The sequence below is a fragment of the Lepidochelys kempii genome, chromosome 16 (assembly GCF_965140265.1).
Source record: "Lepidochelys kempii isolate rLepKem1 chromosome 16, rLepKem1.hap2, whole genome shotgun sequence".
Lineage (NCBI taxonomy): Eukaryota > Metazoa > Chordata > Testudines > Cheloniidae > Lepidochelys > Lepidochelys kempii.
The window spans coordinates 8,233,020-8,260,428 of record NC_133271.1 but is presented as its reverse complement, the minus strand read 5'-3'; the positions used below and the strand labels follow the sequence as shown (position 1 = coordinate 8,260,428).

Sequence of the window (27,409 nt, the reverse complement as noted above, 5' to 3'; positions counted from 1 at the left end):
ACTTAAAATTCAACTAAGCAACTTCCTTCCCCTTGCTGGAGGTTTTGCTGAACTGCAGCTCCAGGGGAAGTTCCAAGGATTAGCAAGGAGGAAGGTCTCCAGCAGGACTGCTCTGGGCAGCAGAATAGGAGGAAAGCACCTCCCCAGGGGGTTCCATTTGAACAAGCTCCCTGCGCCCTCGCCATTTCAACAGGGTCACACTTTGGTCCATGGCGGAAAGATCTGCCTGGTTCCAGCCAAGCATCTGTGGGCTACTAGGAATGCTGCTGCCACGCTCTCATGCCCTATAGACCTCCTGGTAACTGCAGATTAAATGTAGTTTGATTTATGCCAGTCGTTTTTCAAACATTTTAGGCTGCATACTTCTTTCCAAGTAACAGTCTACTGCATATGCCCATCTATCCATAGGTACAAGTCTTACTAAAGAAAATGCATTGTTCCCTAGTACAGGATTTTTCTCGTATACCCCCTGGCGAGAGCTCACATACCCCAGTTTGAAAACCACTAGTTTATGCTGTCCAAGTTCTCAGTGGAACTCCCCTTTCCGCACAATAAAGAGTGACTGCGTGGGAAGCAGAAGACAGGGAAAAAAGTTGGAGGGTGTATGACAAAGGAAGCAAGTTCAGGGGCTGGGCTGGCATTACAGCTCCTGTTTTTCTCCCCTTTGGGCCGGGTGAATCTACTCCTGTCCTCACCCTGCTCACCAGCCACCCCTCATTCCTTCTCAGCACCAGCTCTGGAGATTGGGCCTGGTGATCTTTCCAGGGGCTTGTTGGCCCTTTTTCTGCTTTAGAGGCTCTCCAAGCTGCAGCCCCTTCAAAGATCCTCCCATGGTCACTAACTCCCCTAAACCCTCCTCTGCTGACTCCCCCAAACTAATTCCCCTTATGGCCTATAGGGAAAGGCTCATCTGTCCATTGCACTCAGCACAGCAGGTGGCTAATTACTACGCACATCAACATGCTTAGTGTTTGGCAATTGGACCGGGGTGCAGTCAGTAAGAATTCCCATTCCTCTTCCCCTAAAAAGCTTAGAGGGCCCCGCACTGGCAATAGCATATGCTGCCCCCATACCCTTTCTGAGAATGAAGAGGATCTCTTGGGCTCCTGCTCTTATCTCAACAGAGTGTGTATTTCATTGAACACCTCACCACTGGTTAGCAGGGACAACCATCAGCACAGAGAGCTCACTGCCATGATATTTATTGGATCCCATTTATCAAACCACCAAGAAAGTTCTTCTGAATTTCTGTAATTCCAAAGTACTACAAATCACCAGGCAACAACACACGTGGGAGTCACATGGGTCCTTTCATCCGATTTGGAAGCACAAAGTGTTACAAGGGCAGAAAGGGGGCTGGGGGGGGGGGGAGTACTGGGCTCCTCCAGCAAACCTGGCAAAGTGTCAGTGGAGCAGTTGAGTTTTCAGAAGAAGCAGTTCCCAGTTAGGTCATGAATGCCAGAGGGTACATAGACACACCCTCCCCTTCTGCTTTGTATATGCTATTATCAAGGTAAGTGCAAGGTACACAAAAGATTTTCCATTCAGACACAATCACAGACAACTTGATTGGACACCGTCAGAAACGAACAAATGCATCAGTAGATTTAAATCAGAACGACACGAGCTTGGTCCTTTGGAGGAGGTGGTGGGCTCAGATACCGCCCTCCCATCCACAATGCCCAAAGAGGCCAACTCTATGCTGGCCACATTTCCTTTAATCCCAGGAGTACAAGTCACATTAGCAGCAATGTTCAGTTCACGAACATTGGTCTTTTACAGAGCGCACTATTCTGACCTTGAGTCTACAGTACTAGAGATGTGTCCACCAGCAGTGACAGAGCCTAGCAGACGGCATTGCATATTAGCTTGCATTACCAATTAGTGAAGGCGAATTATAGGAACCCCACAGAGAACAGCATATTTCTTGTTCAGGCCCCTGTGGAAGAAAGCAGAGAAATGGCCCTTTTGCACTTTGGAGCAGAGGCGTGAGAAAGGCCAGGTGCAGGTTTAACAGGGCAGTTCTCAATTCTGCGGCCTGCTCCGGGGCCAGGAGCACAGGCACTGGACATGGCTTGGGCCCAGCCGTTGGCACTTGGGGTCAGAAGCCAACCACAGCCGGGTGGAGAACAGGCAAATCACAGCAGGAGTCACAGTGCTTAGAGCTGAGACACCAACAGCTGAGCGAGGGAAGATCAAAGCTATCGCCAGTGCTTGGGAACTCTTTCAAGGGGCCAAGTCATGCAGGTCCAGCTGCCCACAGGGAGCGAACCAGCATTGTAGGCTGGGGACACTCCAGCTTTTATCGATCATTCTCCTACTGATCTGCAGCAGAGAACAATTTGCCCATTCTCCTACCACGCTTCACCCGCCATGTGCATACCCTGCTTTCAGCCAACCAGGCTGACTCACCGGGCTCCACAACAGCTGCATATCAGGCCCAGAAATATGCTTGGGCTGGGACTTCGCTATTCATCTCCAGCAGCCTCCAAGCTGAACACCAAAGTGGCAGCAGTGGCTCCTGTTGCAACGCAGCTCTCAGACCACAGCTGCTTTCCTGGGTCCAACTGCTAACCTGATTCACAGACAACCCCGGAGATCCCTCAGGTGCTCACACAGCAGAGACTTTCAACCAGAGCTTCCCCACTGAGAAGAGAGTCTCCAAGCCTTTCTAGAGCCCACTCTGGGTGTACCAAGGGGCTAGAGACTTGCTCTCACTAAGTCATTCGCAGAAGTCTATTGGCAGCTGCTCTTGAAGAAGGAATGTGTAAGGCCACAGGCAGAACATGTCAGCTACCTTGGAACTAGCAGGTGTCCCCCAGAATCCAGTGCAAATATTCTCCCAAAATACCCAGTGGCATCTAGTCCCCCTCAGGCAGCAGGGCCCATGACAAAGTGGAGTGGCTGCGGCCAGCAGCCCATTTCTGTGGTGCTTCAGAAAGTCTCCATCCCACGAAGTGCATCCGAGGACATTGAGAACAGAACACAGGGAAAGCTGCCAGGTTCTCTGCTGGGCAGGAGTGCTGCAGGTGGCATGGCCCAGGAGTCAGAAGTACAGGGCAGGCTCACTGCTGAAGTCGGAGAGGCCACTCTGATCGGCCGGGGTAAGCTACAGGAGAGAAGAGAGGAGCTGGGGAGTGGAAGCCTTGCGAGTCCTATGGCCAGGGGTGCCGATGTTTTGGGATGGCAGTGACTGATGGCCATGCCCCATTTCTGTGCTGAACATGCTTTATCAGTCCCCAGAGGAAGGCAGACAAGCTGGCAGCTGCATTAGTCTCCCCTATGCATACAGGCAGCAGGAGGCCACTGGCTGCAGCGGAAGCATCTGCTAGCCTGTCTGACCCTTGGCTCTGCTGTGGGCTCCCCGCTCCACAATGCGGCGTGGCAGGATCTCCCCCTCTCCTCTGCACCCCAGCACTAGGCCAGGAGCCGGACCACAGTAAGTGGGCTCAGGAAAGTACTGCTCTGAACCATGTCTGCTGATTGCAAGGTGGCCCCCCCCTCCTGGAAAGCAGAACCCTTCCTCCACCCCCACCCTCCAAAAAAAAAAAAGAAAAGAAAAGAAAGGCTGTTCATCCTGCCTCTGCCTGCCCAGTGCCCCCCGCACACGGACTGGGCAAGCCGGGAGGGCACGGGACTCTGCACGCCCCCCACCTCGCTCTGAACGCTCACCGTGACCTGGTTCCCTGGGGCATTGGCCTCTTTCAGGGGGGGCCCGGCAGCACTGGCAGGCTGCTCCTCGTATTCCTGCTCCTGCCACCTGCTGAACTCCACGGCGTGCTTTGGAGTGTAGCTGGAGAAACCTGCACGGAGGAGACACAGACGCTTCAGAGCTACTGACCAGAGCAGGACTCCAGCAGCCAGCCCAGCCGCTCCCCTCCCAAAAGGGGGATTTCCTCTGGGCCGCGTCATCCAACCCGCAGGGTCCAGCCCAGCCTCATGCACACGGGAAGAGGATTCACTGCCAGGCTCCCGTCAGGGGGTCATACAGGGGCTAGTGGAGGCCTGGGCTCCTAGGGTGGGGTCGAGCAGCTTCTGCCCCGGCTCTAGTGGCTGCAGCTGCCCCCTCTGCAGATGTCCCTGCGGTTACACTCAGAGGGGGAGCCAGCAAGGCAAGCATGACACTGCACAATCCACCGAGAGGGCCATCTCAAGTGGGAGGAGCTTGGGATTCCCCTCCCCCTGTTTGGGGCTTGTCCACATTAAATTCCTTTTAACGCCCACTTCTGCTCCGCTGCTCACAGGGAATTCAGGAGCCCTGCAGCCATTTGCCTATTCCTGTTCCCCAAATCCGCCTTGATCTGGGAGTGGGGTCAGTTCTGCTGGGCTGGCTGCAGAGAGCCTACGCCAAGCGTGTGCTGCCTAAACCCTGGCAAGTCCCCGAGAGCCAGCACTCCCAGCTCAGCCCATCCGTAGGGCAGGTCTGGAGCGGGAACAGGTTGGCGACAGATTGCCCGGCTCACCTGAGCTGGGCACGTTGGCATGCATGGTGCAGGTCGGGCGTGGAATGAACAGGGAAGAGGGCTTGTCCTCCTCATCGTCCTCCGCTTCTGAAGAAGACTCTTCCTCTTCCTCCTCCACCAGCGAGCTCTCAGAAGGGTACTCGAACGTGGTCTGCAGACTTGTCTCATTGAAAGAGATCTTCATCTGGAGAAGAAGGAGAGTCATTGGGAACCAGGCCACCGAGCCACCATTACCCACCCCAGCTCAGCCAGGTTGCTGCCAGCTGCCAGCAAAGTACAAGGACAGATGCTATGACTTTGCTCCTGCCTTAAGATGCACCTGCCCTACAAAGTGACCCCTGATTTGCTCACAGATCCAGCTTCACAGCACTATTTAAAGGGCAGACAGCAAACGGGAGCAGGACGTGCAGCCCAGAGCCCCCTCCCTGAGCCTCATGCTCTTAGCATGGGCTCCTTGCCTGTGATGGTACCGCCAGGGAGGAAGCCCTCAGAGCAAGCCAGGCCCCAGAGCACCGAACAGGTTCTGGGTCAAACCCGATCTTCAAATCCCAGCCAGAAGCAGCATCACCTTCAGAGCTTCCTGCAAGGAGCATCCTTTCCCCCAACAGATCGTCAAGCATGGCTCTGGCGGCGGGGGCTCACATGCATGCAGTGCATTACAGCAACCCAGTCATCTGGGACTCCCCCTCCATGGGCACAAGGGAGCAGCCCCCCTGCTCCAAAAATCAGGAAGTGACTCCCTACCCACAGGGGGCTCGGCTCCCATAGCACTGGGCCACCCCCAGCGCACCCCCAGAGTGCAGCTACAGAAGGGCCTGAACTCCAGAGTGAGACACCAACAGCTCCCTCCACCCCTTCTCACGGCGACTGCCAGCACGATGAAAATGCACATCCAGGGCAATTCGCCACAGAAAAGCCTGAGACTTCAGAGCACAGGCCCCTCGTCTCTGCCCAGGCACTCGACTGCCCCATCATGTGCAGGACCCACAGCGAGGCTGGGAAAGGACCCATCCACGAATATAACTACAGAGCCCCAGGGAGGCATCTGAGGCACTATAGGCCTATCCAACAGCAAGATGAGGCCACTGAGTAATGGGGGAATGGCCAAATCCTTCGCAATGAGAGCCCAAAAATGCCCTTGCCTGGAGCCAGCAGGAATCTCCAAGGGAAGATTAGCAACTTCCTGCACAGGCCAAACTGCTGGCTAGAACCTAGAGAGACCCGCTGCAGGGCGGGCTCCCCAACATGCCCACAGGCATCTCTGGTCAGTTTCCCCAATGCCGTTCTGGATAGCAGAGGAAGCAAAGAGTCTGATCCAATTATCTCGGCTCCTGCTCCAAGCAGCAGTGACCGGAACTGTTCACAGGGAGGGGATCTCAAAAGACAGAGGCCAGGAAGCAGCAGAGATCCCTGCCCTAATCATAGCAGCCATGGGGGCAAGGAGGGGACCTTACTGCTAGCCTGTAAGAGCAGGCGATAGGCTGGCACCCCACTTTCCTCCCACGACACCAGCCTTGCCCTTCCTGTTTTTAGCCTGAGCCAGCATGACACCCCAGAGGCACCTGCATCTTTCCAGCAAGGTCTGAGAATGGAGAAAGCACCTTCCAGCTGTGGTGGCATGAGGGCCCACTCCATGGAGGGCAGGCTGCCCTACCCTTTATGTGCTAGCGTGCCCAGCAGAGTCTCTTCCCCTTTGGCAGCTATGTATTATATGCCTCTCTGGAAGCTCAGCAGGCACCAGCTGGCAGCCAGCTGATGGCAAGATTCCATCACTGCTCAGCACATTCCAGGCAAGCAGGGCACCACTTAGTGTCCAGACTCCAACTTGCCAGGAGACTGGTCACAAGGAGGGGCTCCCTAGCTGTACTTAGATTTCTACGTCCAAGTGTTTTAATCACCTCTGTAGCTATTGGGGGGCAGTGCCTCCCCCTCAGTTGCCTCCCCTCAGCCCAGGAGCAGCTCTGACATGGGCCGGGAGTGCCCCCAGCACCTGCTGCCCCTTCCCTGCTACAGCTGCTCAGCAGCGCCCCCACCAGCTGAGGGAGCCGCAGGGAGACCTGGGCAGGAGCTTGACTAGCTCTGCCTGAGCCTAGGGCAGGTTCTGGCACTGGATGGCTCCCTGCCCCCACGCAGCCCCCGGGAGAGGTGAAACCAACCAGCAGTTCCAGTTCCTGATTCTCTGCCCCAGCCCCAGGCAGAGCAGCCTGGGGGGTTACCCTAACCCGCACCAGCTGGCATCAGTACCCTGGGGACCCCAATCCTGCTAGGGAAAGTTGGAGCACAGCCTGCCACTTCCCCTTCCACTTCTGATGCGCCCCTCCCAACATGCCACCTGGACCCAGGGCTGTGGGAGTGCTGAGGTCAGAACCAAACGCGCCAGTTCTTCGTCCATGGGGGAGCCCCCCCACCCCGCACCACAGGAATCACGGGTGTTCCTGCTCTGACTGTGACCCCTTGGCCCTGGGGCTGACGGGAAAGGTGCTGAAGGAGAGGGGATGGCATTGCTGCACACAGAATCTGGCATCATGTGGCTACTTAGGCTTGGTCCCTATGCTCACCATCAACTTGCACCCAGCCTCCCTAGGCACAAACAGCAATTGCTAACAGGTGTGCAAAAGGAGGCCCTGAGCAGGGACCAGATGGCCTCAGACTGGGGCATGGAGAAGGAGGAGGCTAGAATAAAAGATGCCCTATTGACATTCAGCCAGTTATGACAAGCGGAAGTTTGGGAAGGGATGGGAACCCTCCTGCTTCTGGACTTGGCCAGCAGCAGGAGACTGACTAGATGGCCCAAGTAGATCCAGGATGGCACAGCGGGGTACCACAGTTCCCACACTGAGAGCTGTACTCCAGAACAATCCTGCGTTGGCCTGGAGACAGGCATTTTCCATCCCACATTTGGGTTCAGCGATCTTAAGAAGCTCCGGAGCCCTACCCCACAATCCGGCTGCTCTGCACAGGCTACTTACAGAGCCAGTGAGTTAGCCAGTGTTGCTCCTGAATATGCCAGATCCCAAGGGGAGGAGAGGTGCCAGTCTCCAGCGGTTAACCTGGAGCTGACAAGGACAGAGGGACTCAGACTGTTGGATGGGGTAGACCCTGGAGGAAGGCAACTGAACAAATCCAATCATAATTCCATGTCAAAAGAACAGCTGGAGACAGACTAGCTAAGCCACTTGTGCAAGACTGCAAGGTGCCCTAAGTGGCATAAAGAACTCTGAGAAGAGAGAAAACAGTGGCCAAAATGCCCACAGCTGCAGTACTCCTGGGACCGGGGGCTGTTCCTGGTGCACTTTCAGGAAGGGCATAAGGGCGTCATTTTGGGGGCACACCAGACATTAGGTGAGGAGCAGTAAGCAGTGCAGGGGGGCAGAGAAGCTTCATGTGGAGGGCAGAACCCAGGGAGTAAGCAGAGAGCAGTAGAACATGAAGATTTCCTGAGAAATCTTGAGGCTGGGCAGGAGCACCAGGCAGGACTGCCTGAGCTGGATACTAGGCTGACTGGTTCCCCTTCGCCTCAGGTGGCGGGACTCTTTGGAGCTGAGCCCTAGCGACAGACAGGGATCGCTCTGCAAGATGAACGGTGCTGGCCAGCCTTACTACGCTTGCCCTGCCACAGCTTCATTTGCGAGAACTGCTGAGATACAGGCCTATGGTGGGGCAGTCCTCAGAGATGGACTGGAGGGACACTGCTGTATTGGTGACTGAGTGGACACTCAAATCCTCCCGGAAGCAGATGATATTAGAGAGAACTATGGAGCTGGTGGCAATAGGGGCCCTTTACAATTAGGACCAAGGAACAGTAGGGCTGATTCCGCTTGGAGAAAGCCTTATTAGGGTTCAGAAGGGTTACTGACCTAGGGGAAACAGCGGCCAGGAAGTGGAAGATGGGGTTGAGGGAATGCTAGGCACTCACTAGTACCGCATTGCTGTCAGACTCATTGTACATATGTGCAAGCAGCGTGTCAGCCAGTGTCCGATATTCACCCTTAAGGACTAAGAGCAGAATGACTTCCCCAGGCATCTGCATTCACACCATAGGCTCCTGGGAGCCATTACCAGACTTGGGACTTTCCCATGTCACAACTTGTCTCTGCTTCTGGCCAGCTGAGCAGCATTTTGACAGCCAGGTGCAGCCCAGCTGCTTTGACCTTCCTCCAACACAGGATGTTGAATTCCTGCCCCCATGCTTGTTATGAAAGGTCAGTGAGCAGGACAAACTCCATGGGAAGTGTGGGCACAAAACAGGTAGTCCCCCAGAAAGTCACGGGGGATAGGGGAGGTTAAGACTCAAGCTCACCTCTGTAGGCCACTCCACGTGCCACTAACCGGTTCTCACAGGCAGAGGCTGCGCGCCAAGCAGGTGGAATGAGCAAGCAGGAGTCTCTGGGACCCTGAAGAGAAGCAAAGAGTCGGGATGGGGTGGGAGTTCCCTACTGGCAATTGCAGCCAAGAAGGCTTCCAGCTGCTGCTCAAGGAAACAGGACTAAACAGATGAGAGCAAGAGACAACCCTGACCCCCCGTTACTGGTTTCTCCAAGAGGAGCCCTCTGCGCAGCTCTCCATCGTGGGTAGCACTCAGCCAGTGCGGCCCCATACTGCGAGTACTAGCCAGGCTGGGGTGGTCGGTGCCTGCACGCTGCACAAGACTTGGTGTACAGAGCAGAGATTACACTAGCGTACAGCGCCGCGGGCCACTGGAATTTTACTGGGCCTTCTAAAGCAGACGCCGTAAGTCTATTTGCTAAATTGGGAGCTGCAGACAGGTATTTCCAAGAACAGTTTGCTCTCTCCCCCCAGCAGTGTTTAGCAATAAAGTTATCCTTCTGCAGTTTTCTCATGATGGTTACATTATGGCTAGAAAGAAAAAAGGGAGTGTCTGTGTAGGCTTATCTTGGAGCCTTACACCCCAAGGAAAGGTGGAACACATGGGACTGGGGGGAGAACATCTCACATTCTTCATAAGGTGTTCAAACAGCAGCAATGCAGGAAACGGGTTCTAGATTGTGGAATCCCAATGCAAAGCCTCTAGCTAGCCTCTGCCTGGGATACGCAGGCTTCAGAAGGAAAGTCCAAAGGTACCAGCAGCCAGTTTGCTTCAGACAATTTTATTCCCAGGGGCAAATGTACTCAGGGCCTGGCCACAGGAGCTTACCAGTCTGTACATTTCAGCGGTGAACCCCCCGGTGCTGAAGCGCCGTTAGCAGAAGGGAGCAGAATGATGTCCCACACCAGGTGTAGCTGACTCAAGTTCTACTCTTATATCTTAACTGCAGGTGCTAATGTCTGCATGTTTCATTCCACCAGTTGCTTTACCCAGACCTATGCCACAAACTCCACATCCTAGACAGAAACATGTCTGAGCATTAATGCTTCATCCAGGGATGAAAGCCATCCCCCACTGAGCAGTGAGAATGAGGCTCTCAGGGAGGCACACAGTGCTGGTAAGCCAGGTGATGTTTGTATCCATGGTAAGTAACCTGTTTACTTGCCAAGGTTTCCAAAGTACTGAGAACAGAGCACAGTCTGATCCCAGAGGGGAGCAGGTTGTGCCTGCAGGCAGCATAACAGCCACACATGGATCCAACAACAATTTTTAATCTACAAAGAAATCCAGCCCCATAGTTTCGGGCAGTGCTGAATGGGTGAATGCACCAGAGTCCCAACCACACTTCAGTGTTCATTCTAGGCAGGGCGCGTCACAGCAGCCTTGCCCAAACCCCAGCTTTATGGTCTGCTCAGGCATTCGCCAGTCCCCCGCGTGGGCTGCACAAAACGTAACATTCTGCAAACTGAATACATATCACAGCTCCATAAAGGAGTCTGAATCCAAGTCTAACCAGGGACAGCTAGTGGCTGCTCTGAAGCAGACTAACACTTCAGGAGATAAAGATTCCCACCTCTGAAGAAGCTTTAGGGTTGTGTGGAAATATAGTCAGCTAGTTTAAACCTGCTAGTCCAGGGATGGGGTGGAGGATGGGACATGTGTCTCCACAGGCAGGGAACGACGATCCCCCACCTGTGCCAACAGTGCTGAGCAGTGGTGTCGCCGTGTCAGCCCCAGAATATTAGACTAGAGCTCCGCAGAAGCTGGTCTCTCACACCCACAGAAGTTGGTCCAATAAAAGATACTACCTCACCCACCTTGCCCAGTGCCAAGCAGGTCTGAGGTGAGAGCTGTCAATTATCTCAGAACCGTGGCAGCAGGGGAGTGTATTCTGTTACCTGCGCTTTTGGTAGGGGAAGCAGTTTGGGGTCATCTGTCATGGAAAGTGCAGATACCACCATGATCCCAGTCCAGCCTTCTGCACCTATCCCCCTACTCGGCCCTCTCCTGCAAATTGACAGGGGCTCCAGACTGTTCAGCTGTGCAGTACAAACACAGCTGAAGGGGCAGGTACTGATCCAAATTCTCAGTTCCAGACTCTCCCACTTCACTGTCATCTCCTGCCAGCTGGAAGGCAATGCGTGACAGAGCAAGGGCAGGTGCCATACCCTAGATTGCAGCATCTCAGAACAGGCAGCTCTATACATATGGGCATGTAACTACATGGGAGCCTTCACTGACACCAGCTAGCCATACCACCTACTTACTCAACAGCTAAGGACAATGCAGTCCCATTGTGAATTGCACAGGAACCTGTGACAAAATGAGAATTTTCTGAAGTATCTGTAGGAATCCTAGGTGTGCCTCAGTTTCCCTCTGCACTTTGCATTGTTGGAAAAAAGTTTAAGTTTCCTGCTCAAACAGCGCAGCTCGCAGGCGGTCTGGGGTGTCACCTGGCTGTCTAGAGGGGATGAATAGGGTCACAAAACAACTGGCTGAAACTGACCCCGAATCAACAGAGCATCCAGCAAGACAAAAACCACCGAGTGAACCAGCCACACCTGACACCAGAAAACCCTGAGAAGACCGGCAAGGAAGAGAGCAAGGGATGGAATCCATCACAGCTTGGCCAGCTCACCATGGCACTGGTTTGACCAGGGTGGACTATGGCTTAACCTCTGCCTCTCTGTGCCACGGAAGGACTGTCACATTATGTAGCCAGGTGACTAACAAATGGTTACCTTGGTTTTGAAAAGGCTGCCTGTGTCATGGTAAATGCTCTCTGAGAGCACTGCACCTGGAAGGAGCACACTACAAGCCTCCAGCAGGAGCCCAGTTGGGCTGGATTCGCTGCAGAGAGCCACAGAGAGAGGGATCGCTGGTGCCGAAGGCCCGGTCTTGGAAACCCTAGGCCTACCCCTGTGGAAGTGCCTGGGTTCTGGGAACCCAGCATACTAAACGGGTCACTCTCAAGAGACTGGTTACGGGGCTCGGCATAGACCAGACCCTGGGACTCCATGACATACGCCAAGAAGGTTTTCATGCAGACTAGAGACACTGAGGCTGGTCCCCTCAGGGTTACTTGACAGAAGGCGTCAGGGAGGTTATGTTACTGTGACAGGTGATGACCCAAGTATGGTGATTATAGAGCAGCTAAGTGCTGGTAGAACCTCATCTATGGAAGCTTGGAACAGCCTTGGAGAAGCTGGGAGTTTACATCCCTAGCAGCAGCCCTGTGGTAGCAGGGCATTTGCAGTGGTCCCAGGAGAGCCATCCAGATTATGGCCCTCCACCTTCTCGGAAAGAGGAGTTTTGCCCAACTAGAAGGGGGAATCTAAGAATGGCTGTCACAAGATTAAAACCCTTCCAATTTAAAACAAAGACTATGGACAACCAAGGGCAGATGGTTCAATCTCATTTTAGATTTAAAAAGCAGGCTCCGTGTCTTAGGTGGTGGAAGCCCACAGTAATGTGGGGATAGAAGAGCCTGGAACCGGTTCTGCCATCACAGGGTACAGATTGCACCACTAGGACTGCATCTCCAGCAGCCGCTTTAGGTCCCTGTAAGGGCTCTTCCTGGATTATTTTGCCAGTACCACTGAGCAACAAGCATTTTCCTGTCATACTCTTTGCTGAGGCAGGAAAGGTGTGAGTGTGAAGTTAGTTTCTCCTTGCTAGACTACTATGATGTCATCCCAGAATAGTCTGTCAAGAGCAAGTTCTGTTCAGTAACTAACACTCTTTTGCCCCATCAGTTGAGAGTCAGTGTTTTTACCTGCACAAAGTAATCCCAAGATTTACACTGGCTAGCACGCCAGGGAGCGCTGGGCTGCTGGCAGAGGAGAGTCTCTGTAGGATCAGACACCAATTCCCATGCCATGCTGCTCAAGAGAATCTCCCCTTACAAAGCCAAGCCACAAAGCTGCTTGGTGTAATCCATACACTGAAGCACATGGCAGATGGGAGTAAGGAACCCAGACTCGAAATATTAAACTTCACGTAAGAGAAGACACAGGGAAGAGCGCTTCAAATTCCTGGTGAGAAGAGACAGTGCAAGGAGAGAGGCATCGAGGGCATCAGGAAGCAGAGGTCTGTCAGAACTCAGCACTCTCTCAATATCAGCCCAAGCTGTGTTCCAACAGCCTCACAGCTCCACTGGGCAAATGGAGTTTGTTACTTGTGCGCTGCAGAGTGGCTATTCACCAAGCCTCAGGAGAATGACTACGCTCCCGGGCAGATCTGCAGGAAGAAAACTGGACTAGTGTCTTTGGCAGCTGAGTCAGTAACTTACCCGTTTAATGCAAATAATGTCTGTGCAACTTGTAAACATCTCCTTTCTCCACTTCCAAACAACAGATCTCATCCAAATACAGAGAAAGCAGGATAGAGTGAACTGCTATCCTGGCCCAGAGCCTGTCCACACATGGAGTTATTCTGGAAGAACTATGGCACTGTAACTTCACACCCTACGTTAATCCAAATGAACTTTCAACTTTTGCGGACAAGCCCCAAGACGCTTGATGCCATAGACAGGCCTGAAATGGAGATCTCTGTACAGCTAAAGAAGGATCCTGGCTTGTGGACCAGTCTGAGGTACTCCCTGTGTGCCGGGCTCATCGATATGAGGAACAACACAACCATGAGGCGGAACACCCCAAAGGGCTCCTTTACAGAGAAGGAGACTTTAAGAGGGTCACCATTCTGACCTTTAATCTACAGATGAACCGGAGCCTTCTGAGACCTAGAATGGAATAGAGGCCTCCTGTGTTCTAGGAAATACTGGGAATAGAATCCCCTTCCTATACTGGAGAGGAGCTTCTCCTAGTGTCCAGAACTAAAGGAGACAGGTGCCTGTCTCAGCATTTTGAAAGAGGGTTCCCTCAAAAAAAAGGGGGGGGCGCTTAGAGCGCGTCATGAATGGAATAACCTCACTGGAGAGTTTCCAGAAGTGATATGTTGGATGTTTGTTCTACAAAGAAACAAAAAGATGCTTCCCTAATGGGGAAGCCAGCGAGTCTCCCAAGTTGCATTGGAAGCTCCCAGGTGTGTCCTCAGACCTGCTGCTTCAACTACAAGCCATACAGTTTTCTTGGTGTTTGCTTAGGAAATCTAACTGTCTCAGAACAGAACCTTTGAGAGGTCTCGCTCAGATGGCTGCAGGCTAATACTGCTCGGCTTTCGGACAAGAGGATGGTGCTCTCCTGTAGCATGCCCAATACAAGTCAAAAGGACAGAGAGCAGACCAGGAATCTCATTGAATCAATCTGTCTTCATCTTTACCCAGGATCTCCCCAAAGACACACAGAATGGCTGCTAAAGGTTTCACTTCTCCAGGAACAGCTAGCCACACACCCACGGCCCAGGGATTATACTGCAGTTTAGCGGCATGTCTTCATCCCACTGCACAGGAGCAGGAACTTGGTTTTTATAAGAGTCGTTTTTCAACAGGTCAGTGTTCACCCTGCCGCATTTGCAGAGGCTGACCAGCAGCAACACACTGGAGCCAGCTGCAGACTAAGACAGCCCTGCAGCAGTTACATTCAGGTTTTCTTTGCTGACATAAGAGCTATGGGTTTTGTTGAACCTCTGCCTTTGTTTCCTACATGCGCAGATGGCAAGGAAGAGGTTCCTACTTGCTGGCACTCATGCCAATGCAGGGTTCTGAGCACACTGGGGAGGGCTGTTAGCAGGGACTAGAGAGAAAGACAGTCAAATGGAGCACTTGAGGAAGGGGGCATGCCAACCTCTTCCAATAGAGAGAGGGTCTGATCCAGCCCAGGGATTAAGGAGACAGATCAGAGATATTTTTAAACGTAATCCAGCAGCACCAGGGCCTTTCAGTCCCCACTCGAAGCCAGCTCTTGCCTCAGGGTCTTGCTGAGCCATGGTGAGCATCACAAGTTGCCTAAGCAAAAGAGAAGCCTCCTCTTTGTGTAACAGCTCCTTGCAGGGCAGGCAGTAGGCAGAGAGAAGGGGGTTGTGGGCAGATGCGGGGTAACAGCCCTTCTTCTAGAATGCAGACAGTCATCTTAATTGCTCTTTATTGGAGGAGCCCTTTTCCCAAGGCTACTCCCGGGGCTACAGTAACCCTCCCTCTGGCAGAGGGGAGCTACCGTAGCAACATACCCCCTTTCCTTTCCTCTCGGTCCTCCAAGCCAAGGAGGGCTGAATGCACCGCTCCCACTGCGCTCCTAGGCCCAAGAGCCAGGGGCTGGCTGGGGTTTGCAGCAGGGTGCCTGTTTCATGAACTCCCCCTTCTCTCACATCACAACCTAGGAACAGCAGCATTAGAGCAGAGCGGGCAGAGCGGCTGCTCCTGCAAAACGGCATCTGGCTCACAACTGACTAAGAGGGCCGAGGTGCGGGAGGTAATAATTTTTATGAGTGAGAGAGAGACAAGCTTTCGAGCTACACAGAGCGCTTCTTTGGGTCTGGGAAAGGCACTCCGAGGGTACGTCTACACTGCAATTACACACCCACAGCTGGTGTGACTGGCTAAGATGACTGAGATCAGCAAATCGGGAGTCTGCCCACCCGGAACTGGATCTCTCCTGAAACCGGACTTTGACCACAGAGCCCATTCATCACTCCGCTTTACAACCCACTTCACCCTCTGGTGTGTATTACAGCCTTGACCCTGCAGGCAGTAGGTGTGTTCTTCCCAGCAGTAATAGGAACCTTAGTCAGCTGTACTGGTGCCTGCAAGGCAGCAGAGCAATGGTAGGAATCCATTCCTGGGCAGCCGCACTATGCTAAGGTCACATTTCATATCACCCTGTGAGGCTCCATCATGCAGAGGGGGTCGTGTACACTAGGGCTGGAGGGAACAATTTGCCAACACAGCTACCAACTGTTCAGCTCCATTGGCATTACAAGCTGCAGGAAGGACTCCAGGAGGCCACCAGTATTTTAAGGACCATGTCATGTAACTCTGCTAAGAGCAGGTCTGCACAACGCTGCTTCGAGGTTTGTGGCTGCCAGCACCTGGCCTGCATGACAGCTCCAGCATGTCCCACTGATTCAGTTCTGCTGGGGATACCTGGTAGGGCAGCGGTTCTCAAACTTCATTGCACCACAACCCCCTTCTGATAACAAAAATTACTACACAGCCCCAGGAGAGGGGACCGGAGCCAAAACTTGCCCAAGCCCCATTGCCCTGGGTGGGAGGGCCCAAGCCTAAGCCCTGCTGCCCATGCAGCGGAGCTTGGGCTTTGGCCCCAGCAAGTCTAACGCCAGCCCTGGTGACCCCATTAAAAACCCACTTTGGTGGCCCAACCCACAGTTGGAGAACCACTGTGGTAGAGCAACTGAAGGACAGATTGACTGTCGAAGCACCATTGTGCAGACCTGCTCTGAGCAGGGTTACATAGCATGGTCCTCAAAATACTTGTTCCTCATTCCACGAAGGGGAACATTTTAATCCTAAATGGACATTTGCATTCCACATTTTAAGCAGTGCAGTGACATTAGAAAATACAGCAGGTTGGAATGTGGCATGCATGTCTGCAGGGAGACGGACTATCTCCAAGAAGAGCCTTTCACAAGCAGCAGTAGGAAAGCAGAGGGTTTAGATGGTTTCAAATCTGAAGGATCTCACTTCTGTATCTGTACATGGCTGCAGCTCAACCAATGCCGCAAGCTCCACACTATGAAAAACAGAACACGTCACACTAATGCTGGGACCACTGCTGGCTCTCCAGCCATTCCGAGTCCTGCTCATCACTCACCAATCCTCAGATGGCCTGGTGCCTAGTTAGAGACAGGCTCTCCAGCAGTACCCCCAAGGACTGGATGCTCACTGGGGACCAGACACCTCCTAAGACTCAGGGTGCAGCTCCAGAGCTGGAGACACAAACCTCCGAATACATAGTTCTACACCACGACCTACAGGCAGCCTCACAGCCAGAGGAAAAAGGAAGTCTTCAAAACAAGACTAACATCTCCCTCCCACAGAGGCCTCCCCCTTTCTTAAGCAGCTTGCAATCCTTGCTGTCAGCTAGCACAGACATGACAGTCAACGATCAGGTGCTTGAGAGAAACCTAGATTCGTATCTTGGCTTTGGCGGATGACCAGCCTCAGAGAGAGATTGGGTCACATGAGCTCACTGGGGATAGGTATTACCCCACCATCTCCTAGGCATTTGATATCCAATATCCCTCCCTTCCCTGCAAAGCCCAGAGGATCCACATCCTGCAGCGAAGCCCAGCTCTCCTTCCTGAAGTTGCTGTTCTTTGAACGGCCTGCTATTCTGTTTAGGTCCTTGTACCACTTCTAGGCTCGTGGCGTATGAGACACCCTATGCTGAAAGGACAAGCCATCTGTTAAGGACAGGAGAACACCCCCAGCCTGCCAGAATAATCAAATTAGTTAATTCCTCTCTCAGCACACATAGCCTGCTCCTCACCACAGCATCTCACAGGTGAGCCGGTTGTATGAGCAGATAGCCCGACTTGTGGGTTCAGATGGAATATACTTGCCACACTGCACTTTGCTAGACGGCTCTGCTTGAGCCTTTCTGGCTTTAGGATGCAAAGTGTGGTTGAAACATCCAACTCTAAAATCATTTGCTATACTTTGGAACTACCTGGGTAAGGCCTAAAGGACCCTTGTACAGGAACAGGAAACAACTCACATGTGCCAGACCCTGCACCTATGTGGCACCCAAAACACCACATGTTATTGTAAGGTCATCTCAGCCTTTATTTCAGGGGAACAAGCTCTATGGAATCAGAAGAAAAACAGAACCGCAGATAAACAAGCCCCCAGGTGAATTTCTCTTCCCCCCTCTCCCACCTCAGGTCTGGGGCAGGAAGAGAAAGGGTGGCCCTGGTCCAGTCATCTAATTCTCAGCTGAGCACTGCACTATGCCATCTTTGGGTATGGATGACAGCATGGCAACAAGGAAGGATACTCCGTCTCCCATCAGCCAGCAAGTAGAATGAGATCAGCTAATCACAAAATGCCTGTAAAATACGTCAGAGCAGGAAACAAGCTGTCGAGATTCTATGCATTCTGCAGAGATATGGCTGTATCTGCACATTCCACAGCGGGCACAGTAATGCAGGCCCTATCCTTACTGTTTCAATATTACTCATTAAACTAAGTATAACACTAAACAAACAGCTCCATCAGATTTTACGGCGAACACACAGAAGGGCACGTTTACCATGAAAATATATTACTTCAAAGTCAGAGAGAGGTTCCTCTCCTGTAGAAGGACTTTTCCCACACAAACCATTCACTAGAAAAGCAGAATTTCACTGTGATCAAGTTTATTGTAAGTTGTTAAAAGGGAAGTCACTTTACCTGCATTCCTGGAAACCATGTCCAGGCCTGGTGCTCATTCCTTATAGTTAAGGCTGCGAGTCTCTCACTGAAGTAACGGATTCTGTGACTTTCCATGACTTTTGCAGCAGCTGGTGCTGGCTTAAGGGCTGCCTGGCTCGGGTAGCCCCTGGGCCAGCAGCAGCAGTTTGGGTGTGAGTGAGAGGGGGCTCAGGGCTAGGAGTTGGGAGGTATGGGGGGCACTTACCTCAGGGTGGGGGGCTCCCTGGCTCCCACTGGCATGGCCCTGCAGCTCCTAGGCAGAGAGGCATGGGGGTGCCTGCAGGCCCTGCCCCTGCAGCTCCCTTGACTGTGGTTCCCAGCCAACGGGAGCTGTGCAGCCAGCTGGCCCCTCCGCCGCCTAGGAGCTGCAGGGACACAGAGCCCCTGCCAGCCCCACCAACCCTCCCCCCCCCAGCACCAGTGGTGGGCCCAGGCCACTGCCCGCCTCCCTCCCCCCAGAACCCACAGGGTCCCGGGGCACCTCCCGCACCAGTCACAGCGCCCCCAGACCGTCCCCTGCAGAGCACCCATGGCCCCCCGCCCAAGTTTTAGTTAGGGGTACATAGTAAAAAAAAAGTCATGGACAGGTCATGGGCCGTGAATTTTTGTTTACTGTCCGTGACCTGTCCATGATTTTTACTAAAAATACCCGTGACTAAAATGTAGCCTTATAGTGTGTTGACAAACGGGGAAGTGTGCTAAGAGCTACAATAATGATTCAAGATCCACAAGACAACGAGAGGCTTAGAGAATCATAGAATATCAGGGTTGGAAGGGACCTCAGGAGGTCATCTAGTCCAACCCCCTGCTCAAAGCAGGACCAATCCCCAATTAAATCATCCCAGCCAGGGCTTTGTCAAGCCTGACCTTAAAAACTTCTAAGGAAGGAGATTCTACCACCTCCCTAGGTAACGCATTCCAGTGTTTCACCACCCTCCTAGTGAAAAAGGTTTTCCTAATATCCAACCTAAACCTCCCCCACTGCAACTTGAGACCATTACTCCTTGTCCTGTCCTCTTCTACCACTGAGAACAGTCTAGATCCATCCTCTCTGGAACCACCTCTCAGGTAGTTGAAAGCAGCTATCAAATCCCCCCTCATTCTTCTCTTCTGCAGACTAAACAATCCCAGTTCCCTCAGCCTCTCCTCATAAGTCATGTGTTCCAGACCCCTAATCATTTTTGTTGCCCTTCGCTGGACTCTCTCCAATTTATCCACATCCTTCTTGTAGTGTGGGGCCCAAAACTGGACAGTACTCCAGATGAGGCCTCACCAATGTCGAATAGAGGGGGACGATCACGTCCCTCGATCTGCTGGCTATGCCCCTACTTATACATCCCAAAATGCCATTGGCCTTCTTGGCAACAAGGGCACACTGCTGACTCATATCCAGCTTCTCGTCCACTGTCACCCCTAGGTCCTTTTCCGCAGAACTGCTGCCTAGCCATTCGGTCCCTAGTCTGTAGCTGTGCATTGGGTTCTTCCGTCCTAAGTGCAGGACCCTGCACTTATCCTTATTGAACCTCATCAGATTTCTTTTGGCCCAATCCTCCAATTTGTCTAGGTCCTTCTGTATCCTATCCCTGCCCTCCAGCGTATCTACTACTCCTCCCAGTTTAGTATCATCAGCAAATTTGCTGAGTGCGCAATCCACACCATCCTCCAGATCATTTATGAAGTTATTGAACAAAACCGGCCCCAGGACCGACCCCTGGGGCACTCCACTTGACACCGGCTGCCAACTAGACATGGAGCCATTGATCACTACCCGTTGAGCCCGACAATCTAGCCAACTTTCTACCCACCTTTAGTGCATTCATCCAGCCCGTACTACTTTAACTTGCTGACAAGAATACTGTGGGAGACCGTGTCAAAAGCTTTGCTAAAGTCAAGAAACAATACATCCACTGCTTTCCCTTAATCCACAGAACCAGTAATCTCATCATAGAGAGCTCAAGATCTAAGAAAAGATCAAGAGGCAATTTGATCAGTCTAAGTTCCTACAAAGGGAGAAGATATGACATTGGACATGCAAACATGCATGCGCATGGTGCCAAGGAATGCTTACCAGAGGCACCAGTGAACACAGTGCAGATCTATGAAGTGTTCAAAGCACAACAGGGACCAGAAGGAGAAGGCGCACACTAGGCATGGAACCAAACTACTGCCAAGAAAGGGACTCTCTTGAAAAAACCTGTCCTCTAAACCAGTGTTTCCCAAACGAGGGATGCCGCTTGTTCAGGGGAAGGCCCTGGTGGGCCGGGCCGGTTTGTTTACCTGTCACGTCCGCAGGTTTGGCCGATCGCAGCTCCCACTGGCCGCCGTTCGCTGCTCCAGGCCAATGGGGGCTGCGGGAAGCGGCGCAGGCCGAGTGACATCTCCTGCTGCTGATTGCTCAGTTCCTCTCCCTGCTCAGGCCTCTCTCCTCGTACACAATGCCACCCTTCTTGCACCAGCCCCCAAGTTAACTCCGGTGGACTCCTATGTAGCTGTGTGGCCTCCAGAAGCAGCAGCTAAGCTGGTTCTTTCTATTTCCTACTGCTTTTACAGACCTCCAGTCCATGAAAAGCCAGGACACCTGAAGCAGCAGCAAGAACCAAGAAAATACAGCTCTCCATAGCCCATGGTGAGGAAGCCACTGGTACACAAGGTGCTGAGATGCACTCTCCCCCTGTAATATACTGCCAAAGCCGAGATCAGAGGTGCTGCGCTCCTTAAATATAAATGAGAAGAAGCTGCTGGTAGGGGCTCAAATTTTGGAACTTGCAGCACCCACAGCCTGGATTTGTTAACCTCCTGGGCACAGCACAAAGCACATTTTCTCCCCTTCCCTGGTAAGGAGGGTGTGAGCTCAGGTGGATCTACCTACGTCCAGTCCTTTGTCAATGTTTTTGAGTGGCACCTAGGAATGGAGCTTAGGCATCTAAAGAAATAAATTGTTCTTCCACAAACTGCAAGTGAAAGTTGACAAAACTGTCTTGTGAGCAACCTCCTCACTGGTAAGTTAGCAGCAGAGACTGAGGTCTGCATTTGTTCAGATACACTGCTAGTTTGTAGTCATCAAAAGCAAAGAGACAAAACTCACTGATAGATAGACTGTCAAAAGCAGAAACCTCCAAGGTATAGACACCACATACATTCATAGGAACACAGGAATGACCAGTCCAGATCAGTGCTCTGTCCAGCCCTGTACCCCGTCTGAAAGTGGCTAGCAGCACACGCTTCAGAGGAAGGTGTAAAAGACCCCCCAGGGGTGGAGGGGGTATAGCTTGATATAGCTTGTCCACAGGGAAAATTTCCAGTATTGGTTAGCTTACGTCAGATATTGTTTAGCTTATGTCATGAAGCAGGAGAGTTTATAGCATTAAAGTTATCTCTGGAGGTTCTCATTATCCATATAAGTACCCAGTCCTTTCCAAATCCTTGTACACTCTTTGTTTCAATACCCTATTGTGGTAGTGAGTTCCACAAGCTAGCTATGTATTATGAAATTTATTTCCTGGTATACATTTATTCCCTTTCAATTTCACCAAATATATTTGTTCTTGTATTAGGAAAGGGTAAACTGGAGTGCCTGATTGACCTTCTCTCTTATGCTTTGTTTTATGTCTCTTTCATGACCCTTCTCCTTTTCAGTCCCAGTCTTGTCATAAGTCTCTCTCTAGGCCTCATCAATTTTATCACCATCTCTGATGCACCCACCCCATCCTCTAATTCAGGGGTTCTCAAACTGGGGGTCATGACCCCTCAGGGCAGGGGTAGTCAATTATTTTTTGTCAAGGTCCAAATTTCTTGGTCAAGGTATAGGCAAGGTGCAGACTCCAGAGAAAATAATTATAACAAGTAAATAAAAAGATTTTGGGGTCTGCCTCTACTAAAACATTTGCAACAGGGTGATCTGAACCAAGTGTAAGCTTACTTTGCTGAAGACATTCCACATAAGGGCATATTATTGACTTCTGAGAATATTACAGTGCCTTCAGGTACCATTTTCTATCATGTTCTGTACATCAACTAGTTTGCTTTTTTGACTGCCACTGTACATTAAGCAGAGATCTTCATTGAGCTCTCTCTCAGGTGCTTTATTTAGACTCTAGCTCTGTGTCTGAGTAGTTCAGGTTATTCCCTCCAGCACATGTTACTTTGCATTCATCAACAGTGAGTTTCATGTCATCCTGCTGTCCATTCATCTAACTTTGTTAGGTCCTACGTCTTCTATAAACTGATAAGTTTGTGCCACTGTATGCTGTCCAGGACAATGAACATTAAACAGTGAAAAATACCAAAGCTGCTGTACTCTCTAGCTAATTTTCCACATTCAATTCATCCAATTCAGAAGTTTCCTCTAAAGATTACACCTGCTTGGGCCACCCTGTGGACTATTTCCCTCAAAATCTGCGTTAGGGTTAGAGGTTTAGCAAGCGAGATGTATTCCTACTGTAATTCCCACTTTGGTTTGGTAAAGACAAAAGCTATTTGGTAGCATGTTTCAAACCTAGAAGTCAGTGACATTATAAGCGCTTCACTACTAGGCAATACAACAATGTATTTTAGCATTAGATACTGTAACAATTCAAGCCTGCTCCTCTGTCTAGATCAGTGGTTCCCAAACTGGGGTTTGTGTACTCCTGGGGGTTCACAAAATGTTACAGGGGGTTCTCAGGGAAAAATTCCCTAATGGCGGACAGAGCTATGGGACCCCGGGGCAGCACTGGGCCAGCAGCCAGGAGCCCCTGGATTTCCAGGACCGAAACAGATCAAAGCAAGCCTATCTATCACACTGAGGAGATTTAAACTTCAAGACTCCTTATAAGAAATAAAAAGGGAGGTGGATATTTTTTGCTGTTTTTAAAATTAAATAGGCAGCTAGTATTGATTTTAAAATTATGAAGAACAAGTTTAAGCTTTGTTGTAACGTGTGTTGTTTGCCTGGACTGCTCAAGACCTGAATGCTTGTGTAGGAGGAACTCTGAGTTGGCTTCTTAAATCCCTTCATGCTGTTTCACACTGATACTCCTTGATGAAACCTAGGAGCCTTGTCTTATAACAGGCTTATTCAAAGTGATACAAGCTACGAAAGTGAGATCTTGGAAGAGTGTTGCCATTTACATAATGTAATACAAATATTGTAATGAAATAATAATAGTGTGTAATAAGCATGTCATAAAAACAAATTTTATATTTCCAAGGTCCCTGCTTTTATAATTTATACTCAGGTAAAGGAGAAAATCCCTGGAAATATTCCTTTTTAGGAGGGGGTTCGCAAGATTTCACATTTTAGTGAAAGAGGTTCATAGGTGGTTAAAGTTTGGGAACCAAAGCTCTAGACCGGGGTGGGCAAACTACAGCCTGCGGGCCAGATCCTGCCCCTCAGGGCTTTGGATCCGGCCTGCGGGATCGCCCCCCGTGGTGCCGCAGACCCCGCGCCACTCTCAGAAGCAGCCAGCACCACGTACCTGGGGTCCAGGGGCGGGCAGAGGGCTCCATGCATTGCCCTTGCCTCCAGGCACCGCTCCGCACTGCTCCCATTGACCAGGAACCGGGAACCGCGGCCAACGGGAGCTTGGGGGAAATACCTGAAGGCGTGGCAAGGCCAGCACACAGAGCCCTGTGTCCTCCCCTCCCCCAGGGGCCGCACAGAGACGGGGTTCCGGCCGCTTCCCGGAGTGGCACAGGGCTGGGGCCAGGGCAGGCAGGGAGGGAGCCTGCCCTGGCGTGCACCACTGCCACTCCGGAGCCGCTTTAGGTAAGTGGCGCCAGGCCGGAGCCCGAACCTCTTCTGTACCCCACGCCCCCCAACTCTGCGCCCCAAGCCCCCTGCCTGCATCCCAACCCCCTCCCCTGAGCCCCAACCCCCTCCCCTGAGCCAATCACTTGCCAAGCCCGTTCCTACACACCGCACCCCCTCCCATACCCCACACTCCCTCCTGCACCTCAACTCCCTGCCCCAGCCCTCTATACATTTTCCCCACCCAGATGTGGCCCTTGGCCCAAAAAGTTTGCCCATTCCTGGTCTAGACCATTATATCAATATAACTATCCCTGTGACATGATTCTGAATCCCAGCCCCACAAGGGCAAAGTCAGCTCCCAACTGGTAAAAAGATCTGGCAGTCACTATGTCTTTCAAAGCCACTTGACAGCAGTCCAGGCTGGCATATGTATTTCTTGGAGTTATTCAGAGCTGTATGTAGATTCCATCCTAAACAGAAGGCACGGGGGTCTAATCTCAAAAGGAATTAAGACGGAGCTGACATCCCACATGCTCTGCCCAGTGGTGTGGCCATACTAATCCCTGAGCCACTAACAAGACCTCATTAACTCAGACAAGAAGCCAAGTTTATGTCGCCTCATTAGAGCCGCAACTGGTAGCGAGCTCAGGGAGGGAAGCGCGGTGCTATAGCGCACATTCGACACAGCCTGCAGCGCTGGAAAAAAGTTAGGTTCAACCAACCTCGCTATCTGACTCCTCACTTTCTACTCGTTCCTGTGAATGTTCTTAATTCGTTCGGTTTAAAAGGCATCTGAAATGCAGCCTGACTGGGAAAAGTGACTGTGGCACACCCCAAGGGCTGTCTCCCGCTCTGAAGATGTACGTAATGAAACAGAACCCTTCTCAATCTCCCAAGGGCTGTGCTGGCTTCACAGGAGCAGAAGCCGTTACCACTTCTATTGCCTTCCTACCACACACACAGCAGCTGGGACCAGGAGCCGCATGGAGTCACTTTTCTGAGCAAAGCCACCCTCCAAGCACTCCCATCAGGTTACCTTTTTGCGGCGACAGCCCATCTTGCTCATGCAGGACCTCTCCAGGGACAGGTAGCCGCCGATCACCTCGATCTCATTCACAGTGGGGTAGCGCTTTTTAAGCAGTGGCCCAAGATCCAGTTGGGGCGCACCAGGGCTCCCCAAGGTTTTGCCCTTGCTTCTGCTTTCCTCATTGTCTTCCTCTTCCGATTGCTGGGCTTTGCTGGCTCCACTGTCGACCTCCACCCCAGAGCTGGGTGGCTTCCTTTTGGGCACTACGGTGAACGTATTGCCGCCTCTCTGCTGGAAGGCGGAGGAGGCAGGGTGGGGTATGTACAGGGGTATAGCAGAAGTCTCCATTCTCAAGTCTGAGGTAGCTTCTTGGGGCTGCTCTGAGTCCTTCAGTCCTGCAGCTGGGTCCATCTCCTGGGGCAGGCCCCCAGTGTCCAGCTCCACAATATCATCATCAATGTAAGTCACAGGCACCAAGAGCTTTTGAGGGGCCTGTGGGGGGGTTATGGGCTCCCCCTGCTGCTCACGCTGAGGCTTCAAGGGGGGCATGGCCCCTGCAGACTCCGTCAGACGCTGCCCCCGGCCGTGGTGGGGCACAAAGAGGAAGGAGTTCCGTGAGTTCAGGCGCAGATTGGCCAGTGCCTGAGCTTGGAGATCATGGGCAGGGATGGTGGCCAGGTCTGGCTTGGGGGCTGGGCAGATCTCAAAGGAGCCCCCGTCCCGGAGGGCAGACGCAGAGAGCGGCTGGAGAGGGCTGGGGGTGGCACTGGATTGGGATGGCTGGATCTCTTCGCTCCTCTCCGGCTTTGGCCTTATGTTGTCTCTGGCAAGGGAAACGCTTGGCGATGGCTCCAGAGGCGCCTTAACACAGGGGCTCCTGCCCCCTGGGCCGGCACTGTGCTCCACAGGGCCGTTGGTGAGTGGGGCACAGCTGCCTGGACGGAGACCCCGGGGAGTGACAGTGAAGGAGTTAGAGCCGATCTTGTGCAGGAAGCCATAGGCCTGGGAGATGCCCAGGGAGCCCGGGACCGGCTGGGGGGCAACAGGGCTGACTGGGGAGCCCGGGGCCTGCCGGTTTGGAGGGCTGGCTGGGAGGACTGGGGCTGGCCAGGGGGCAGCAGGGCTGACCGGGACCGGCTGGGGGGCAACAGGGCTGACTGGGGAGCCCGGGGCCTGCCGGTTTGGAGGGCTGGCTGGGAGGACTGGGGCTGGCCAGGGGGCAGCAGGGCTGACCGGGACCGGCTGGGGGGCAACAGGGCTGACTGGGGAGCCCGGGGCCTGCCGGTTTGGAGGGCTGGCTGGGAGGACTGGGGCCGGCCGGGGGGCAGCAGGGCTGACTGGGACCGGCCGGGGGGCAGCAGGGCTGACTGGGACCGGCCGGGGGGCAGCAGGGCTGACTGGGACCGGCCGGGGGGCAGCAGGGCTGACTGGGACCGGCCGGGGGGCAGCAGGGCTGACTGGGACCGGCCGGGGGGCAGCAGGGCTGACTGGGACCGGCCGGGGGGCAGCAGGGCTGACTGGGACCGGCCGGGGGGCAGCAGGGCTGACTGGGACCGGCCGGGGGGCAGCAGGGCTGACTGGGACCGGCCGGGGGGCAGCAGGGCTGACTGGGGAGTCCGGGGCCCGCCGGTTTGGAGGGCTGGCTGGGAGGACTGGGACCGGCCTGGGGGCAACAGGGCTGACCGGGGACCCCGGGAGCAGGAGTGGCCGGGGGACGGCGGCGCTGACCGGGGAGCCCGGGACCCGCCGGTTTGGAGGGATGGCCACGGGGACCGGGACCCGCTGTGGGGCTGCGGTGCTGACCGCGGAGCCTGGGACCTGGGCCGGCCGGGCTGGGGGGCTGACGGGGGAGTTTGGCACCGCAACTAGCGGGCCGGGCTCTGCGTCCCTGCTCCGGCGCCGCCGGCCCCGCGGCCACTGGTCAAACTTCTGCAGCAGGCGGCTGACCCGGCCGGGCTCGGTCGGCTCGTAGACGAAGACCTGGGCGGCGCGGATCTCGGTGAGCGCCGAGCCCTTGCGGGCCAGCAGGTCCCGGAGCGGGTCGCGGCCCCGCGGCGAGGCGGCAGGCAGCGGGTCCCGGGCGCCCTCCCCGGCCGCGAAGCAGGCGGCGTCGGCGTCGGGCTGGGACTCGATGATGAGGATGTTGTCGGCGCGGATGGTGCGGATGCCGGGCACGGCGCTGTACAACTCCAGCAGCTCCTGCAGCGGCCGCCCCGCGCCCCGCCGCCCGCCCCCGGGCAGCCCCTGCCGCAGCCGCCGCCGCTCGCTCTCCAGCCGCATGAAGGGGTTCTCGCGCAGCGGGCCCAGGCTGTCGGCCAGCACCAGCCGCTCCTCCGGGGGCGCCGGGCCCGCCCGGCCCCCGCCGCCCGGCTCCGGCTCCCCGCCCGCGGGCGGCCCCGCCAGCTTGGCCCGCTTCCGCTCCAGGATCTCCCGCTTCCACACGGGCAGCGCCGGCCCGCCCGGCGCGGAGAGCGGCGGCTCCATCGTGCCAGCGGCGCGGGGCGCTGGGCAGCACTGCCAGGCCCCGCGCGAC

The 27,409-nt window shown here is 53.7% G+C and overlaps 1 protein-coding gene across 2 annotated transcripts; it reads right to left on the bottom strand.

Annotated features, from left to right (window-relative positions):
• Positions 1 to 1,185: 1,185 nt before the first annotated feature.
• TPRN (taperin) lies at positions 1,186 to 27,409 on the bottom strand. Of its 2 annotated transcripts, XM_073314171.1 has the most exons (4): positions 24,886 to 27,409; positions 4,464 to 4,647; positions 3,673 to 3,803; positions 1,186 to 3,109 (listed from the first exon to the last, which is right to left on the bottom strand). In XM_073314171.1, the coding sequence occupies exons 1-4, from the start codon at positions 27,358 to 27,360 to the stop codon at positions 3,047 to 3,049; spliced, it is 2,853 nt and encodes a 950-aa protein (XP_073170272.1). In that variant the 5' UTR covers positions 27,361 to 27,409; the 3' UTR covers positions 1,186 to 3,046. The 2 variants fall into 2 exon arrangements, with proteins under 2 accessions (XP_073170272.1, XP_073170271.1); XM_073314170.1 differs by having other exon boundaries at positions 1,186 to 3,803.